The following is a 20,150-nucleotide window of genomic DNA, read 5'->3' as shown; positions in this document are numbered from 1 at the left end:
TTATGGAAAGGTCGCCCTATTTTAATATTTAAATCGGTGATCCAAACATTTAACAATTGACGGCCCATAACTATCTATTCATACACAACCAAATAGATCACATCTTGATAGATAAACAAAGACATATTAGTATAGTAGACATTCAGTTCTTCAATCCTGTGTTTCTAACCATTATTTGGTACCGGTAATTGGAGATTAAGAAAAAAACTATCCGTGGTAAGAATAAACATGAGTGTATAGTATATACTGGAATTTTTTTAGTATATACTCTTGTTAGTAAGAATAAAAACATTTGAGTACCTACTAATTTTTGATTACATACTCATAACATGGAAGCATAGTAGAATATACTCAAGTGTCCATCTTGTACAGAATATAATAATAATAATAATAATAATAATAATAATAATAATAATAATAATAATAATAATGATTTATTTAACCTGGCATATATACTCATGCTTGATAAGAATAAAAGCTAGTATATTCTCATATTTATAAGTTCGTTCTCATGTTATTCTGAGTATGGTTTGTAGCAGGCTCAATTCTGAATATTTGTTGATTTGTGTTCAGTTTAAAGTTAAATAAAAAAAATGGCAGAATTTATAAACGATGTAGTACCTCACAGAAAAATATAGAAAAAGACGTGAACTTCAGAAGCCTTTAACGCTTCACAAAAGTGAATGTGAAAAAGGTTAAACACGTATTTGTTACCTATTCATAAAAAAAAACATAACCTATAAAAATATGAATGGTTATCAAATTATAAGGTTAGATTGTATTGTTAAATATAATTAACAATTACAGTTTATTTTGTAAAATTTGAATTGCAAAATGCAATTACTTGTAACTTTAAATTATATATAATATAATATATATTAAAAAATAGAATTAGCATAACTGGAATTCTAGAAATGGATTGTAATCTCTATCCAACATCCCATAATGACGATTTCCCAGTACTATTTTCTTGTTTCATGTTTATTAACGTCACTTATCTTATTCTCTCTCTCTTTCATGTTTATTTATTTATTCATTTATTTATTTATTTGTTTATTTAATTAATTAATTAGTTTATTTATTTACTTATTTGTTTGTTTATTTATTTATTTACTTATTTATTTATAAAAACCAAAACACAAACCACTACAGCATGCGGATAGCATGTAAAAGTCTATAAAAAAACTGAGCATCACGGTGCAATGTGGTCAAAGAGGATAGGTAACACGAGTACATACTAACTTTTAAACGATCAAGAAGGCTGTACAGATGAGTATATATTCGTGTTAGGTAGAATCTCTTTATTCTTACGAATATGAGTATGTTCTACTGTTGTCACACCAGGAGAAGGCGGCTGAAGTACTTAGACGGGGCGGAGGGGAAACAGTTGCGCATGCGCACCGCGCTGTTCACTGCAATATCCCTGTTTCACAAACATCTACTGCACGTGTCTATGAATATTTGTAGTGTTTTATTAGTTTCAACAAGACAATTGTTTTCAGTATACCACAATTCTTGTATTGATTTAGTTATCCTTTGCTTTTCGTGTTAATAGTGTTGATAATAATATAGTTAATAGAATTTATGTTATTGTATACTGTTATTTAGGTTTATAGCAGTTTTTTGTTTATTGTAAATATGTCGACAAAGAGGAAACAAGGATTGACAATCTATAGCGAAGAAAGGAATATTATTAGAAGTGCAAAATAATTCTGTGATGAAGAAAAAGAACAACAGTGCCTTTGCATTCCTCTTACGAAACCTACAGCAAAGGTAGAAAAGTACTCTAATCTATCCACAAGAACAATACAGTGTATAAGGAATGAAATGAAAGACTGCACAGAAGAAAGTGCGTTGTCGACACCTGAGGGAGAAAAAAAAATGTAAACGTCCAGACTACCGAAATGCAAATGTAGATGACTTCGACTGGAGATTGAAAAAAAAGATATAATTGAGAATTTTTATTTGAAAAAGAAAGAGGGCCACCATCGTAGCTGAGGAGGTAGCGTGTTTGCCTGCTGATCTGCAGTTGTGCTCGGGAGTGAGTTCGATTCCCATTTGCGCTGACTACCTGGTTGGGTTTTTTCCGAGGTATTCCCAAGCGGTAGGCGAATGTCAGGTAATCTATGGCGAATCCTTGGTTTTATTTCGTCAAATACTATCTCGCCATCATCAATTCAATCGACACTGAAGAAGCTAGTAGTTATTACAATGTCGTTAAATAACAAGCAAAAAAATAGTACCAAGCTGCAACAAACGTCTACCCTTTTACAAGAGAAAATTGATTTGAAATGAAAGACAACATTAAGACGAATACTGAAGAAAAAGGATTTCAGGTGGAAGAAGTGTGCAGCAAAAAAAATTGAGGAAAACACTGTAAATTAGAATACGTGAAGATATCTACAGCAAATAAGAAAGCTTAGGAAAGTGGAAAAACCGATTTTGTATCTGGACGAAATGCGGATAGATAGGCCTACCAATTTAACGTTTCCCAAGTTCTGGCACGATAAAAATGTTAGGGAGTTTTGACTACCGTAAATGTGTCCAGAACACTCATTGTTGTCCATCAGGACGGGGGCGGTGGGGCTAATGGCTTTGTTGAGAGATTCGAATTAATATACACGGCTGGAACATAAACAGACGATTATCATGGACAGATCATACTCCAGAAATTTTGAAAAATGTGATAATGATAGTCATAGCGACAGCACCGAAGATGCGGAATCTTTTATGTCTGACTCCGTTCCCTTGTAGCCAAGCAAGTGGACGAAATTTTCAGGTCAGAGTGTAGCGTGAAGTTCCCCTGTCCCGCCTATCTACTCCCCGCGCCAACTCGTAGCGCGAAGACAGTAGTGGTTACGAGTATATAATCACAGGAAGTGCTCATACTCAAAAGTATAAACCTTGAGAAAGTACTTAAGCTTTATTCTTATTACCCATGAATAGCCCAGCGAGTAGAGCAATAAGTTAATATTAGGAGATTCAATATTCCGAAATTAAAAGACGAGGAAGCTAAGCAATATTATCAGGTCGAAATTTCAAATATGTTTGCCATTTTGTAAAGTTCTGACGAAGTTGAGGGTGAGTTAGTTATTAATAACATGTGGGAAAATATCAGAGGTAATATCAAAATTGCAGCTGAGCAGCGTATAGGTTATTATGAAAATAAGAAAAAGAAACCGTGGTTTGATGAAGATTGTTCCATTGTCATAGAAAGAAGGAAATAGGCAAAATTAAAATTCTTACAGGATCCAATCCAGGCGAATAGAGATAATTATTTAAATGAAAGGAAGCTAGTTGCATACTTAGGAACAAAAAGAGAGGTTGAGGTTGCTTGGAGAAAAAACAATGAGGTAGAAGCAAATAGTAAGAATAAAAACATATTTATAAGGACATAAAAGAATTTAAGAAAGGATATCTGGTAAGGGTAAATGTGATCAAGGATGAGAATTGTGACTTGCTTGCAGACTCTTGTTCCATCCTGAACAGATGGAAAAACTGTTTTGAGCAACTACTAAATATAAATACGCCAAATAGAAATGATTGGGATGATTTTCAAATATAAACTGCTGAGCCATTTATACCTGAACCCACACTTTCTGAAGTCAAAATTGCGATAGAAAAGCTGAAAAAGTATGTCTTCAGCAGAATTAATACAAGAGGATGGAAATGCATTATTTAGTGAAATTTATAAGCTTGTTCTTGCTATTTGGGAAAAGGAAATTGTACCAGAACAATGAAAACGAGCCCATCTTTTTGAGCAACCAGAAAACGAAATTAAATTATTTTAATTTCGATGCATTATAAATGAGTTTGTTACATATATTTTATATGATAGCTTGGGGCAAGAAATCACAAACAATAATATCAATATCATTTGCAGCACAATAAAAGAACAGAATTGTTGCGAACTGCTTGGAACTTATAATGAAAAGTTTGTCATCCTTGTGACGCTCATTTTTGTTTCCATTCTCTTACAGAACAGAGAGGTGTTGTTTAAAATATAATCTCAAACAATAATGAAGTGGCTTATATTTCATTTTCAATTTTCTCTTCATGTATACCACAAGTATCTATCTATAGACTTTAATCTTCTTATAAAATTGATATGCATTTGCTTTTCACTAATTTAAAAACTCTTAAAAGGAGGTAACAAATGCACATTGTGATTTTATGGCACTGTGTAAGAATGTAGGATTCACGAGTCAAATATCACCTCATTGTATATAAGTTTAATTTATTTATTTACATATTGTTATATATAATGTGTGTGCGTACATGTGTACGTATGTGCGTGATTTGTTCACCACAGATTTCTTCATTACACGGGCTACTTTAATTAATAAATTTGTTACTGAACTTGGTAAGATGGAGAGTAGAATGAAGCATTCATCTCTATTCAAGGGACATTTTATGTATTATACAGGAACATCATTTTATTTTTACTTCAATTTTTATTGTACTTGAGTTTTTTAATGTACTTTACTCCCACCCCCTCTGCTAGTAAACTTCTAATCGTCCTCCACACAAAACCAAGGCTGCGTATACTGAGTTAGTATAGTACGTTCCAGAAATATGTTCGCGTTTTCCAGTGACGAAAGAGCTTTCAATATAGAATCATATTTTGGCATAGGTACTGCTGTCTGTTTGTCTACGTCGCATCCAGGTTTCCTCCCCCACTTCTACTCGCCCCTCTGTAAAGGCTAGTGGCTGGGCTGTCTTAGCTCTTTTCTGAAAACATTAATTTCTGTTATGAATTGGACGTCTACATAATATTATACAACTGTTTAAAATAACTTAAATAAAAGGGCCCCGTTAAGTAATTAACTGTCACGTGACTTCCCCCCTTTCTATGACCCTGCGACAAAACCACTTGGATGGACAGTAGATAGCATGTCTGAGTAATTTTGTCTTTTCGGATTGGGCAGAAGTGAAGATTGAATTTACAGTATGTAAGATACTCTTTTATTTCAACATGAGCTACTAGTACGAAGGACGAAACTGGTAATTGGAATTAGGTACAATAGTCTATAGTGCGATAATATGCACAAAAGAACTGAAGCCTGTATCGAAATGAACGGCCACCATTTTCAAAAATGTGTTTAAATATCCATATTATGATTATTTTTCAATTTAATTTCATTCTCTATAGTGTACGCTAATGTGATGTAGACGGTATAATATACACAGCATAATGAATACGTCCGACTGGATAGCTCAGTTCGTGAGTAAAAACGCTCATTGTTAATACTGTACTGTATTTTGATTAAACAAAACCTAATGAAAATTATCAAACTCAAAATCGCGATATTTCCTAGTTTACATAAATGGATGAACTACTTTTCTTCCCTCCTATACTTAGTAAAGTGATTTGTTTGTATTTTACGCCAGTATCATCGAACTCCAGTCATGGAAAGGAGTAGCAAATGTGTTTTCGGTTCTCAATCGTTAATCCAAAGGTATAGCCAGGTTAATATTATAAATGTTAGTAAAAATAAAATGATGTCCCTGTACTATATTGTTACTAAATTAACATTGAAAAGAGCCACCGGCGTGGCTCAGTCGGTTAAGGCGCTTGCCTGCCAGTCTCAAGTTGCGTTCGGGCCCGGGTTCGATCCCCACTTGGGCTGATTACCTGGTTGGATTTTTTGCGAGGTTTTCCACAACTGTAAGGTGAATGCCAGGTAATCTATGGCGAATCCTCGGCCTCATCTCGCCAAATACCATCTCGCTATCACCAATCTCATTGACGCTAAATAACCTCGTAGTTGATACAGTGTCGTTAAATAACCAACTAAAAAAATACATTGAAAAGATATATAATATTAATGATTATTTTGCAGTTTAATCTGTTAATTCTTTACCATACATAAAATTCCTCAAATTGCATGAAGAATATTTCAATTTTAATGAAGTTATAATAAATGATTTAAATATTTTCTGTTAAAGCAAGATTGTCCAGAGTCCGTGAATATCCAAAGTAATACAATCCTTTGTACCGGAAATGCTGACAAATCAGCTATTGTTATTCCAGCACGTGCTATTTTCCGTATACAGTTGTATAGGGAATGTTTGTTTTTATTTTTGTTTAGTCAACTGTTCGAAGACAGATACCAAAAATGTACCACTTATGAGGCAACTAGACCAGGAGATAATGTGGTAGGATAGCCAGTTCCTTTCCCCTCCATTGCATTCATCGCTGACTAGCTGCATATTACACAAATGAGACTTCAAATGCATACAAACAATTGTTCTTCCTCTGACACATATCGTCAAGTGAGATGTACTGCCCGATAATAGATGTATAGTACGTATCAACCAGAACCTCAATCAGAGGATGCTAGAGAATGAATGTAGCCTAAATCAGAGTCAAATATTTTTAATTTTAAGGGCCACGGACACTGGCCTAAATTATGTTTTATTTTAAATGGATAACAATGGTGGCCAACTAGCTGATTACACTTCTCTGGGTATCCATGGACTCTGGCATTGTCTCACTCATAGTGCCATCTTTTAGAGTCTCAGTAGAGATTTTTTTGTGTAATTATTGCTATAATTATGCTATTGATCATCCAAATGTCTTAATGTAAATACAAATATTTATCAAATCAAGCAATCAAACCTTGTTTCTTTAGCTGTCATTTGTTTGACTTTTTGAGGGCAGACATGGAATGGATCCTTGCACTTTGAGTTGCTTTTTCCCCTTGTACGCCCTGTATATGTGGTGTTATCCAAATCTGACATGACCTGAGTGGCATTCGTGAATAAAATGCTAACAGGTGGGCCATCTTGCCTTAGTTCTGACTGCCAGGTTCCATCCTCAGCGAGTAACCTGATAAACCAAAGGACCTGGAGTCTTATGTCAGCATTGTAAACCTGTACGATCCCCAAAACTTCACCCTAGCTTATTTTTAGCTATTGCAGATGATAGATGAAATGAGGGGAAGATGGAGAGTGTTAATGGAATAATAGAAGGAATAAAACATCTTCTAAGGAAGTCCCTCTAAAACATCTTCCAAGGAAGTTGCTCTAAAACATCTTCCAAAGAAGTCCCTCTAAAACATCTTCTAATGAAGTCCCTCTAAAACATCTTCCAAGGAAGTTGCTCTAAAACATCTTCCAAAGAAGTCCCTCTAAAACATCTTCCAAGGAAGTCCCTCTAAAACATCTTCCAAGGAAGTCCCTCTAAAACATCTTCCAAGGAAGTCTCTCTAAATCATCTTCCAAGGAAGTCCCTCTAAAACATCTTCTTTGTTCACCACAAATTCCTCCATGACCTGGCCAGAGATTGAACTCGGGCCAACTAGATGGAAGACCAGTGTACTAGCTTTTGAACCACAAAAGCGACTCTTAATTTTCGTACATAATATATTTCTCTTTGTAAATATTCAGCTCCAATAGTTACATGAAACGCATATTCTTACTACAGGAAACAACAACTATCTGAATAAGGTCATTAGCTTTAGTTCTTTGAACTGTTTGATACATGTAACTTAAGGCTGGTTCACAATAAACCGGAAACGAGAATTGGAATGAAAACGAAAACTGTAAAATTGTTAAAATGTGTACATTTAAATGTAACCATTCACAATTAACAAAAAGCTTGCCGGAGCCCAGGATCGGGAACGGAGAGTTGGCCAAGTTTCAACTTTGGCGTTCACGTTTCCAATCACAGCCCACTAGATTCATTCTATTGCCATCTAAAAGCTATTTTGTAGTCATATATTTTGTAGCAAGAAGACCATGACATAACCTATGCATTATTTTGTTCTGTGCTGTGCATCATGGAGCAAGTTTTATTTGATTAGATTCTAATATTGAGTGTTGAGGAAAATCCTCACGTTTACAATAAGTGGCGTGCCTCGTATAAAGATGAGAAAATGAAGGAGAATACGTGGCTTTCAATAGCTGCATCTTTGAACACTGATCGTAAGTGAATCATATTTTATTACTGTATTGGTTGTATTACACACTACATATTCATGCTTCAATTCAGTAACTACTGTTGTGTTCATTTTTGTTCTATTACAAATGTTTCTTCTCTAATTATTTTACGTTATGGTAGACTTAAAATAGGTTGTGATAATAAAGATGCATGGACATATTTATAGTACCATACCTAATGAAATGTTTCAGTTGAAATTTCGAAGTTGGTTAACCTGTGTTTATGTTGGCTGCCTTGTACTCATGAGAGAACATCATTGGTCAGTTATACACAAATAACATCAGAATGCATAATATCGACTTTACATATCGTTATTGACATACATATCAATATGCATAGTCGTCTACATTCTCGGTTTATTGTGAATCAAAAATTTTCATATTCACGTCCTCTGCTTCTCATTTTCATTCTGGTTCTCGTTCCAGGTTTATTGTGAACTAGCCTTGAACGTTGTAATGGAACATACGGCACTTTTACATAATTAAATATTTAATCATTCATTAATGAACTGTAAACTAATTATAAATCATACGTACTCGTGTATTAATGTAATAGAAAGAGCTGTAAGTAACAGAGAGTTCAGTACTTTGTTAATAAATCGTGCTGTTGAGGAATCATACTTAAAAAAGACGACACTTATGGTTTTCTGACAACTGATTGATAGAAGGAAGTTTAGTTTTCATATATATAATTGCTGCAGTATGGCATAACTAATAATAAGTACGGTTTGCAACCAAGTTTGATAATTTCTCCTGGGACCAGTTGTTTTCATTTAAGACGTTAACACTGAGGTATTAAATTATGACTGACAGTGTCTTGTTTGAGAAAAATTAATTCACATGTGAAAAAATTATCACACACACACACATAAACTACCCTCTTTTTGGGAAATAGCCTAACATTGCTGGCCATCTTCTCATGTTGTGATATGAGAGTGCACTAGTTAGCGCATGTGCATGAATATATGTATAGGTTTTCTTAGACATAGGTAACAGTGAAATATTTTTTTGTAATCTTTTGCATATTAATGAAATGATTTTTTTGGAATCATTTATGTAGGAATAATGTGACATTTTAATTTAGCTATTGCTACATTCTGTATATGTAAATCTGAAAATGAATATTACTGTTTGTCTTTGTTTAATAATAGTGTCAACGGATGAAAATTCTTTGGGCCTATCAGTAGAACTTACTGAAGCAAAATTACTGGAAATGATTGAATCAGCCTATCCAAATCCAGTTACTGTTGATGAACTTGCAACTCAACATGGTTGGAATGCAAATGAAGTTAGTGAAACATTGGCTAATCTACAAGAGAAAGGACTTGTTCAGGCATTGGACCATGGAGCTTTCACACGCGCAGTCCAGGCTGATACTCATATTCAGGTATGCACTGTTCTGTGATTCCACATCCAACTACCTTGCCTCTCGGTTTACTCTCCTAGCTTTACATCATAATCATAATATACGTTCACAGCACAATCTGGTGCTATCAATACCACGTCATCAGACATCTCTGTACTCAAGTTCTTTCTCAATAGCCATGGCCCGCTCATGGAATTCGCTGCCACTGGAAATCAGGGGTAGTCTTAGTCCTCAGTTGTTTAAAATTAGGTTGTTTAGAAATATTTTAAATGCAAAGAATTAGTTTTTTAGGTATAATTTTTATTTATTATTATTATTATTATTATTATTATTATTATTATTATTATTATTATTATTATTATTACAACTATTATTATTATTATTATTATTATTATTATTATTATTACTACTATTACTACTATTATTACTATTGTAATTTTTATACTAAACAACAATGTAGTTTTATTCTCACAACAATAATTCCTTTCTACAATTCACCTTAAATGCTCTCGTCAACAATAGGATTTGCACTCAACACAGTATTCGTTATTGCACTCCACAGACGACAATGACAATTTACTTGGATTATTGAGAACAACAATGAACTGTTAATTTTAACTAATGTTCACAAAGCGCTATTTACAAATCAGAACTGTCAGTTCTCAGTTCGTTTGCCTTGGCTAGTAAGCTCTTCTAGCTCAGTCACTCGAGTTCACAGTATTTCGAACCCCAGACCTTCAGAGACAATCCGCTGAACTTCGAACTCACGTCCCCCACTGCGGTCCACTGCGCTCAAACTCAGGACTTCCAGCTCCACAGTTATGGACACAACTCAAGTCGAACTTCGGTCTCAAAGCTGGCTTCACTGCTACACAAGACTGGCTGGCTTGCTGTCCACTGACTATAACAACACTACTCCTAACTGCTGCTAAAACTGCTCAAGTTCACACGCGTGTCGTAATTTATAACCACACCATAGTTGCGAGAGATTTCTGGAAGATTCCACTCTCGAATAATCTGGATTTATCTCCTCTATGCCGCGGTCGCTTTCTCCCTTCTCTTCTCTCCTCCATAGCACATGCCCCAGGAAGCAGATGCGCGAAACACAGCCGACTTAGCCCTTCCTCCGTCGGTCGTGAGATCGAATCTCACGTGGCCGTCACACTATTATTATTATTATTATTATTATTATTATTATTATTATTATTATTATTATTATTATTATTAACATGGACTCTCACTTTGAGAGAGGAACAGAGATTAAGGGTGTTTGAGAATAAGGTGGTTAGGAAAATATTTGGGGCTAAGAGGGATGAAGTTACAGGAGAATGGAGAAAGTTACACAACACAGAACTGCACGCATTGTATTCTTCAGCTGACATAATTAGGAACATTAAATCCAGACGTTTGAGATGGGCAGGGCATGTAGCACGTATGGGCGAATCCAGAAATGCATATAGAGTGTTAGTTGGGAGGCCGGAGGGAAAAATACCTTTAGGGAGGCCGAGACGTAGATGGGAAGATAATATTAAAATGGATTTGAGGGAGGTGGGATATGATGTTAGAGAATGGATTAATTTTGCTCAGGATAGGGACCAATGGCAGGCTTATGTGAGGGCGGCAATGAACCTCCGGGTTCCTTGAAATCCAGTAAGTAAGTAAGTATTATTATTATTATTATTATTATTATTATTATTATTATTATTATTATTATTATTATTATTATTATTATTATTTTACACAGTCATTACTTTATTTTTCCATTAACACTAATATCTAGGTAATTGTCATGTCTCAATGTAACCCATGCTGTGCTGATCATACTAATTGTACTATTCCTTTAGTTGTGAGATTATATTCATATGTATTAATTCTTTTTTTTTTTTAAGTTAATACTATGTACTAGAATGTATTTTCCTGTTTGTGATTATGTATTCAGCCTCTTTTTTTATTATATATATTTTTTTATTATTGTTATTTTAAAGTTAATACTGATTGTGTATATGTATTCAATCTCTCTTTTTTACTTAATTATGTTTATTATTATTTTTAAGTTAATATTTGTATACCGGTATGTATTTTTCTGTGTGTGATTTGCTCCTGGTTGAGTGGAAGAGAAGGCCTGATGGCCTTAACTCTGCCAGGAAAAATAAAACTATTATTATTATTATTATTATTATTATTATTATTATTATTATTATTATTATTATTAACTGGATGAAAATCAGTTTCTCCCTCCTTCATTATCACGTTATCATCAACTAAACATTTATGTACCGTATATCTGTAGTTTGAAAAGAGATTTATAAATTATCTGAACCAGTATTATTGCATGTGATATGCACAGAGATATTACTTATTTATTTACTTATTTATTTCATTGTTTGTTTAATTCCTTTTGTTCATGATCATTCATTCATAGTTTTCTGCCCGAGGCAAGTTTTTCACTGCAAACCCAGCATTCTCCAATCTTTCCTATTTTCCAACCTTCGCAAGCCAATGTCGAAAATGACTCATAACAGAGTACACATTCATCAGTAATTTGAGTGATGAACATTTCTGTCTCTATCATTTTGATATTAACTACTGGATTAAAACAGTTGAGTGTATTTATTCGAAGATCTGGACTGTTTGATATTTCACTACATTTTCATGCCATCAACATAACTTATGCAGTAGGCATATTTGCCTGCTGATCTAGAGTTGAACTTGGGCATGGGTTCGTTTCCCGCTTGGGCTGATTACTTGGTTGGATTTTTTACGAAATTTTACCCAAGTGTAAGTTGAATGTAGGTGCTGGTGAACACATGACGAATCCTCAGCTTCATTTCTCCAAATATCATCTTGCTGTCACTAATACCATCAATACCCAATGAGCTATAGGTATCCTGCAAACAGAACAGCTCAGACTCCTTGCGCCGTGCATGCCATACCCCTCTTACCCCCCTGCAGTAAGCGGGTTCTTTAATAAGTGGCTACTGGTATAGCTATAACGGCTATGGTTGCGAACATGTGCACTCAAAGGGCAGCTGTAACGATAACCAATTAAGTGAATATAACATTACAAGATGTCAAAATCGTCTCTTTCTAAGTCACAATCGGTATCTATCTTCACTGAAACTGTCTTCATATTTAAATTGTAAATATTTAAATTAAATTAAATTAATATTTAATATAAAACGCTATGTTAACATTTCAATGGATACCTAGTCATTGTGGTATACCTGGAAACGAGAAAGTCGATAATATTGCAAAATAGGCAACATATTTGCAACCAAGACTTCTTCAAGTGATATCTCTATCCAATGCTTTTGCTTCAGTAAAGTCTCATTTTATAAACCTATGGATCAACAATTGGCTCTCTTCTGACAAAGGAAAAATTTTACAGTCTGTACGAAAGAAACCAAATGACCTGGAAATGTACAAAAACTTGCCCAGACATGTTCAAACATTTTTAACAAGAGCCAGAACAGGTCACATTGTCACTCAATTGTACGTACACCGATTCCACATTTCTGATAATCCTACTTGTCTGTGGTGTAATAATCATGATGAAGATCTGGAACACATTCTTCTATACTGTCCATCCATAAACCACAAAAGAAGTAAATTAAAATCATCAGTACCAGTTGCAGAAGACACAGCCCTGCAGTATATATTGACTACACCCCAACTCTGGCTACTAGCAACAGGCATCTATAATGAACACCGATCAAAATACCCCTCATTTCTGGTAAAAAACAACAACTGAATAGACTACAGTGGACTATAGTGGATTTTATGTTGTCAGCAAACAGCTGGATACATTAAGAAGATTGATTGCTAAAACGCTATGCAACTCCCTGACTCTGTAGCAATAACACGTGTTCAGTTCTGAAGATAATATGTGCGCATGCATATAGTGTCGGTGGTGTGATTGGAGACGGGGAGCATGTTGGGAAAGGGAGCATACGTCGTCTGCGCGAGACAATCACCCCGCTGGTTTCTGCGCACTGAGTTGTGTTTGTTGGATGCCTATAGTAGTCGTTAAATGATGACTGAAGAATCTCCACATTTTTAGAAAATTTCTGTATAATGACAATGTATCATTGTCTGAGTCTTTAACTGTATAGTGAATACGTGTAAGAATGAGAGTAGTACTGATGATGGCGGCAGTAGTGGTAGTATGCACAAAACTATAATATTAAACCAGTTATTGTGTTGTTTTGTGGTGATGTTAGCCAGTGCATTTTGTTCAGTCTTTTAATATAAATTTAAACTATAGAGATTGAAGAATGATAGTTGGCCAGAGACATCTGAAGTTAAACCGTAAGGTCAATGTAGAGTATCCACCACCCACTGAACGAATATTTCACTCTTTTATCACTGCCAATGCTGCGCTATAAACCAATTTTCGGCAATCTAATGTAAAAGACTGCCTACAGATATTTGGAAAGTTTCAGAGAAAATACACAAATTCAATCTTCTAACACGATTTTTTTGTTTTTATGAATTAAGTAATTTGCTGGGAGACATCGTCAGATATAGACCACTCTTACACTAAACCTGGAGTAATTTAAGCTTATTAATCAGATATGATTCTACTTACTGTTTATTTTTATATGCTCACCTGTATGTAATTTCTATTTTATACATATTTCATTGTTATTTTCCATCCAAAGATCATTAAGAACGCTGAATATAACTTAATATCTCCTATCTTTCTTCACATAGTTTTATATGCCATGTTAATTTTCATTTGTTTTCATAAGTTAATAATGATGCACATTGGGAGCAACATATAAGAAATTATTTTCCTACACAATCCACGCTATATTCACGTTGTTTTGAAATGATTAATCGAAGATGGTTTGCTTATTGTTTATTACACGTATGTAATTTCTATTCCATACTTTTTTTTTCTATCCCAAGATCATTAAGAATGGTGAATAATATTCGTGCTTGTTTCCTGTATTTCTTAAAATAATGTTATGTGGCATGTTAGTTTTTATGTGTCGTTATTTACGTAAAAATGATGCGCCAAAAAATAATAATTTCGTACTCACTCCACATCCCTATATTCACATTTGTTTTTCAGTGATTTATTAAAGAATGTACTGGTATTTAAAAGACTAATAATTTAGAAACATGTTACATAAATCATCCTTGTGCCAAAAGAGAATGTTTCCTGGACCAAATTATATTAAAGAATGTACCGGTATTTAAAAGACTAATTTAGAAACATGTTACGTAAATCATCCTTGTGCCTAAAGAGAATGCTCCCTGGACCAAATTGTCGTATTTTTCAGTGGTCGTCAGTACTCGCTGAAATGGGTAATAATATAATATAATTATGTTGTCGTAGCAAGATCGATTATTCAATTTATAGGATATTTTATGAGGTTGTCATGACTGAGATATCTATTGTCAATTGCTTTTATTTGTTAGAAGGCCTTGACTGACGGGTATATAAGGACTGGCGCTCTTAGGGGTGTAGGTCGGGGTTTGGGATGGTCCACAAGCAACAAGTTATACTAAATATGTTTAGGATTAGTGTAAAACTGGTCTGTGTCTCCTATAATAATAATAATAATAATAATAATAATAATAATAATAATAATAATAATGTTTTATTTTCGCTGGCAGAGTTAAGGCCATAAGGCCTTCACTTCCACTCAACCAGCCTTAATCAATACAATACATATTTAAATTACGAATATTTACACTACACTTAAAAGGTTCTCCAGCAATATTCTTCAGTTAAGTTTTAACGACTAGTAGACTACATATTTTTTTAAATTTAGATAAACCTATAGTGGGCGGGACATAAGTAACATCACCAAAAATACCTAACCAGTATGTTACTTCTGTAATGGTTCACACTCTTGGAAAGTTGAGTTCAATTTTATTATACTTTTATGTTTTGTCAGGTGGTGCGCCAGATGCCAACAATGGCAAGCTCAAAACAGCCTACAATCGCTGTGATAACAGCACAATATTGTGAGAAGTTAGCAGTAGATGCCATGCTTGAAAACAAGGAGACATTTGTTCGATACACAACTGTCGGTAAGTTTTTAGTTTTTTCATTCTGTTGCCTGCAAACACTAAGCAATAGAAGATAACTTTGTTTCAATGTAGAAATGTTGAAAGAAATATTTCAGTAAATGATAGTGAATAAAATGTTTAAGTGTACTATTTATTTATTTTTATTTAATAATGCTGGAAGGAGTTAGAATCAGATGATGTTAATATACATTTCCTTGTTATGTGACTTTTCACTGCAGTCTTAAGTATTAGTCGAAGTTCATTTAATTTGACATTTCACTTTGTTACATGTGTGATATACAGTATTATAATCGAAAGTAATTCACTATTTAATTAGAAATTAGAGTTTCTGGAGTCCAGTATTAATTTATTTGTATTTATTCAACACAGCACCCACTTGATTTGCACAATTGACCATAATAACAGAACATATCAAATGAAATCTATAAACAGATAACAAAAGAGTTACCAGAGGAGATCAATATTCATAGTAGGAGGTATTTATTTAAAAATTCATATTTGCATAATATAGTCAGACCATTTGATGAGAAACTTGAAAGATGGCCTACACTAATAATAATAATAATAATAATAATAATGATTTATTTAACCTGGCAGAGTTAAGGCCATACGGCCTTCTCTAACACTCAACCAGGAGTAAAACTGCATTACAAAAAACACTACAAATTTACAAAGTACACTACAATTTTACACACAAAACTGAATATGATAATAATAATAAAATGTAAACAACAAGTAAGTAGAAATCAGACATAATATATAACATACAGAAAGAAAGGAAAAAGCATAATAAAATGTGAACAGCAGGTCAAAATAAATGAGACATGCAAAGTATAAAAAAAAGACAATTATTGATAATAATAATAATAATAATAATAATAATAATGATAAAAAATAAGAATAGTAGTAGTGGTAGTAATAATAATAATAATAATAATAATAATAATAATAATAATAATAGTAATAAAATAGTGCAGTACAAAGCATACAATGAATACAATATTTTTAAATAGATACAGTAAGGAAAATTATGATTATATATAGCTCAACTTATCACATTATAGATATACCATTATCGGAAAATATGAAAACAAAAATATAAAATAAGTTAAATATCACTAGAACATAAAAAAAATGTGAACACATGGAAACGTGCAATACAACACTTGTCATAATAGTAAGTTAGTTTGGCAACTCGTCATAAGATAATTTTCTAACTTGGATTTGAAAGATTTCAATGTTCGGCAGCCCTTGACTTGTTAGTAATCGAGTATTAGTATTAAGTTGGTAATTTTAAATGGGTATAGATAATACTCAGATGTCTGGCATTAGAAACGAACAAATCAAGAAACTAATCATCAGTGTACAGATAGGCTAAATCAATTTTACATTCTGGAGACTGGGGTTCAGATTCTAGTGAATTAAATGGAATTTGTGATTAACAAAGATGGTGTAGGTACAGTTTCTGTCTGTATTATTCCACCAATTTTTCATCGTCATCACCATCATTATTGTTATCATTATCAGGACCACCACCACTTGCACCAACACCATCATCGTCATCGTCATCATGTTTTTCTTTTAAAAAGGAAAACTGAGCCAAGTAGAATAATCATGAAGATATATAACACATAGTTTTAAAGAAGAAACGTTTGCGAGGAAAATATATGAATATTTAATTTTTGTATTTTAGTAAATACGAAATATTTCAAGAGATTAGTTTAACACAAATACTGTTATAGAAATTAAGTGAATCATTTACATACTAATATAATTAATTAATATTAGTAATTAGTTATTGATATTAATATTCCAGTTTCGGGCATTTTAAAGAAAAATGTTTAGTATTAAAATGCAGAGATATATTTGTCAGAATGTTTTTTCAACTTAGGTGCACCACCTCACCAGCAGTCAAACAACGCTCACCATAAGTCTACTATGAGATTTGGTAAGATGTTGCTGCATCATGGAAATATCGATGCTTCTGCTTTTGGTTTTATGTTATTGCATTTGTTATGTCCGGGTTTGGGGTGCCGTGCACAGTGCTTTCCATGCCTTATTTCAATTACTTTGTAGTGTGTACACCAAAAAGTGTCTTTAACAGTGCATTTAAACAAGCAGCTGACTTGTTAGCCTCACAAGATAATTCCGTTGAAATTCATATAATTGTTTTTGTAACAGTCTGATTTTATGTCTTACTCTTATATGCACGAAAATTAATGAGGTGTTTAATAAAATTAAACAATTTGAAATAATTTTGGTTGTTACAAGTACTTTTCCCCCAATTTACGTCTAATACAGTATATTTTGTTCTTTTGGACATATCCTGTTCATTGTATTTTTCGTATATTTTAAAATATGAACAGTGGCAAAGTGACATTTCTCCAGCATTAATAATAATAATAATAATAATAATAATAATAATAATAATAATAATAATAAATTAATTACTGTAATAATAAAAATCGTCCGTGTTGAATCTTTCGTACACTACTTTTAACACTTGAATATATATAATTGATTAAATGGCGATCTTACTCATGTTAATTGTGTAAGCATGTGCGGCTTACAGCTCTTTCGGTGCTTCTTCACACCATCCTCAGAGCCTACTAGATCTCGGCATTATCTCGAACTTCGCTGCCTGTTGTGTGGGTGCGTTCGATTGTTGAAAATTGTTGAAATGTGGTGTCAAATAGTGTGTATGTTCTGAAATTGATCTATGTGTTGAGAATTTGCTCAGGGTGTGTTTTAGTGTTTCTGTATATTTCATATTGTTCTAGTGTGTTGAGTTTTTGGTTTTTGGGTTGTATGTGTACATAATAGACAACAATGTGTACATAATAGGCAACATCATAAGGAAAACAAAACAAAAACTCAGCAAATACAAAAACACACAAAACACAACACAAACACAAGAACACAAGAAATACATCACACTAACATACGGAAACAAAAACACACACAAGATCGCATCCTCATTCAAAAAACAGAAATACAACATAGCATACAGAACAGAAAACACACTACAAAGAACATCTCAACACACAAACAACACAAACAAATAAATACAACCACACAGGTGTATACAAATTCACATGCAATAGTTGCGACAGTTTGTACATTGGACAGACAGGCAGATCATTCCAAACTCGATACAAAGAACACATTAAAGCAATAACCAGAGGACACAATACATCTACATATGCCGAACACATAACTAATGCTAACCACACCTACAATAACATAAATACAGACATGGAAATCCTACACATACTGTACAACCCAAAAACCAAAAACTCAACACACTAGAACAATATGAAATATACAGACACACTAAAACACACCCTGATCAAATTCTCAACACATAGATCAATTTCAGAACACACACACTATTTGACACCACATTTCAACAATTTTCAACAATCGAACACACCCACACAACAGGCAGCGAAGTGCGAGATGACGCCAAGATCTAGTAGGCTCTGAGGATGGTGTGAATACGCACCGAAACAGCTGTAAGCCACACAATTAACACGAGTAAGATCTCCATTTAATCATTTATTTATAAAAATCGTGTTTGTTCATTGTAGATAGGTGTAGATTTGAGTTATTTTCGAAAAAGTGAAGGTAATGAAATTTAAAAAAAAAAAAAAAAAACAAACAAACAAAGACAATTATTGTTGCAGACAATTAGGATAAAATTTTGTGGATGTAGATGAGCTCTAAAGTTTACATGATCGAGAAGTTGCCTTGTTTACCATTAAATATGAGGTTAGCAAATGCACAACTTGCTGCAAACGATAAAAATCAATAGCATGGGCGTTTCTTTCAGATGGAAAATAAAGTCAATGACTCTGGGATGAAGAATTATATCCGTAACAGAACTCTGCCTCTGTGAGAGAGGGCTCTTAGTAAAAATTACTGACTGTTTTTCTCCAAGATTATTACTTCGTGGACAGTGTCTGTTAGAGTATGTTTACGCTGCACCATCACTGCTGACAGGATGCTCGCAATGGAACATTTACCCTGCAGCTGGCACATCTCTGTAGTTTAGTATAGTGAAGATTTTTGTATGAAGTGGAATGATTATCTCGTCATCTGATAACAGTGTACAGAAACTGACAGGCTAACATTATGCCGAAGCTTGGAATGGAATGGAATTGAATTTATGGGAGGGGGCACTATGGCCCAGCACTGTGACCTGTTATGATCTAGTGCGCTAACCCTCAAGCTAGACGCATTCCCAAACCCATACCGGCTGACTTCACTAAGGTTCACTGCGTACCCAGGTTTCGAGCAGGCAATCTCCCTCGTCCCTAGACCAGTCCCCTTCGTGAGTTGACGTACAGCATTCGGGGAATGCTATGGAATGTTGACGGAATGATGTAGATGCCTAACATGGGGAAACAAGAAACCCCCAACAGCGACCTTGAGCGCCACAAGTGTTACTGTGGATTTTTCAATGAAAAATTCCACACCAACCGGGACTCGAACCTAGGCTGCCTGCATGACAGGCCGGAGGTATGAACAAAAAATCCTAGACCAACTGGGACTCGAACCCAGGCAGCCTGCATGACAGGGTGGAGGTCTGATCACTCAGCCACTGCAGGGGTTATGTCCAAGCTTACTATTCATCTTAAATGTAATCTATCTAAGGTATATAATGCTATCATGGGTGTGGCATAGATGATTTGTATGTGTTGTTGTATCGTCATAAACCATACCACATTGGAGTTCAGTGGGAGGGGTGTCCCAAAACAAAATAACAATAATAATAATAATAATAATAATAATA

The 20,150-nt window shown here is 34.0% G+C and overlaps 1 protein-coding gene across 4 annotated transcripts in view; it reads left to right on the top strand.

Annotated features, from left to right (window-relative positions):
• LOC138691088 (uncharacterized) overlaps positions 1-20,150 on the top strand; it is a 106,764-nt gene that overhangs the window by 45,485 nt on the left and 41,129 nt on the right. For 2 of the 4 annotated variants that reach the window (XM_069812793.1, XM_069812792.1), the window contains 3 exons: positions 9,096-9,331; positions 15,220-15,355; positions 17,247-17,303. In XM_069812793.1, the coding sequence (XP_069668894.1) occupies positions 9,096-9,331; positions 15,220-15,355; positions 17,247-17,303 (429 nt within the window). The remainder of the gene's footprint in view (positions 1-9,095; positions 9,332-15,219; positions 15,356-17,246; positions 17,304-20,150) is intronic. The other 2 variants (XM_069812795.1, XM_069812794.1) reach the window with 1 other exon arrangement.

The sequence above is a fragment of the Periplaneta americana genome, chromosome 16, assembly GCF_040183065.1.
Source record: "Periplaneta americana isolate PAMFEO1 chromosome 16, P.americana_PAMFEO1_priV1, whole genome shotgun sequence".
Lineage (NCBI taxonomy): Eukaryota > Metazoa > Arthropoda > Insecta > Blattodea > Blattidae > Periplaneta > Periplaneta americana.
The sequence above is the reverse complement of the archived record's forward strand: the minus strand, read 5'-3'. Positions and strand labels throughout refer to the sequence as shown.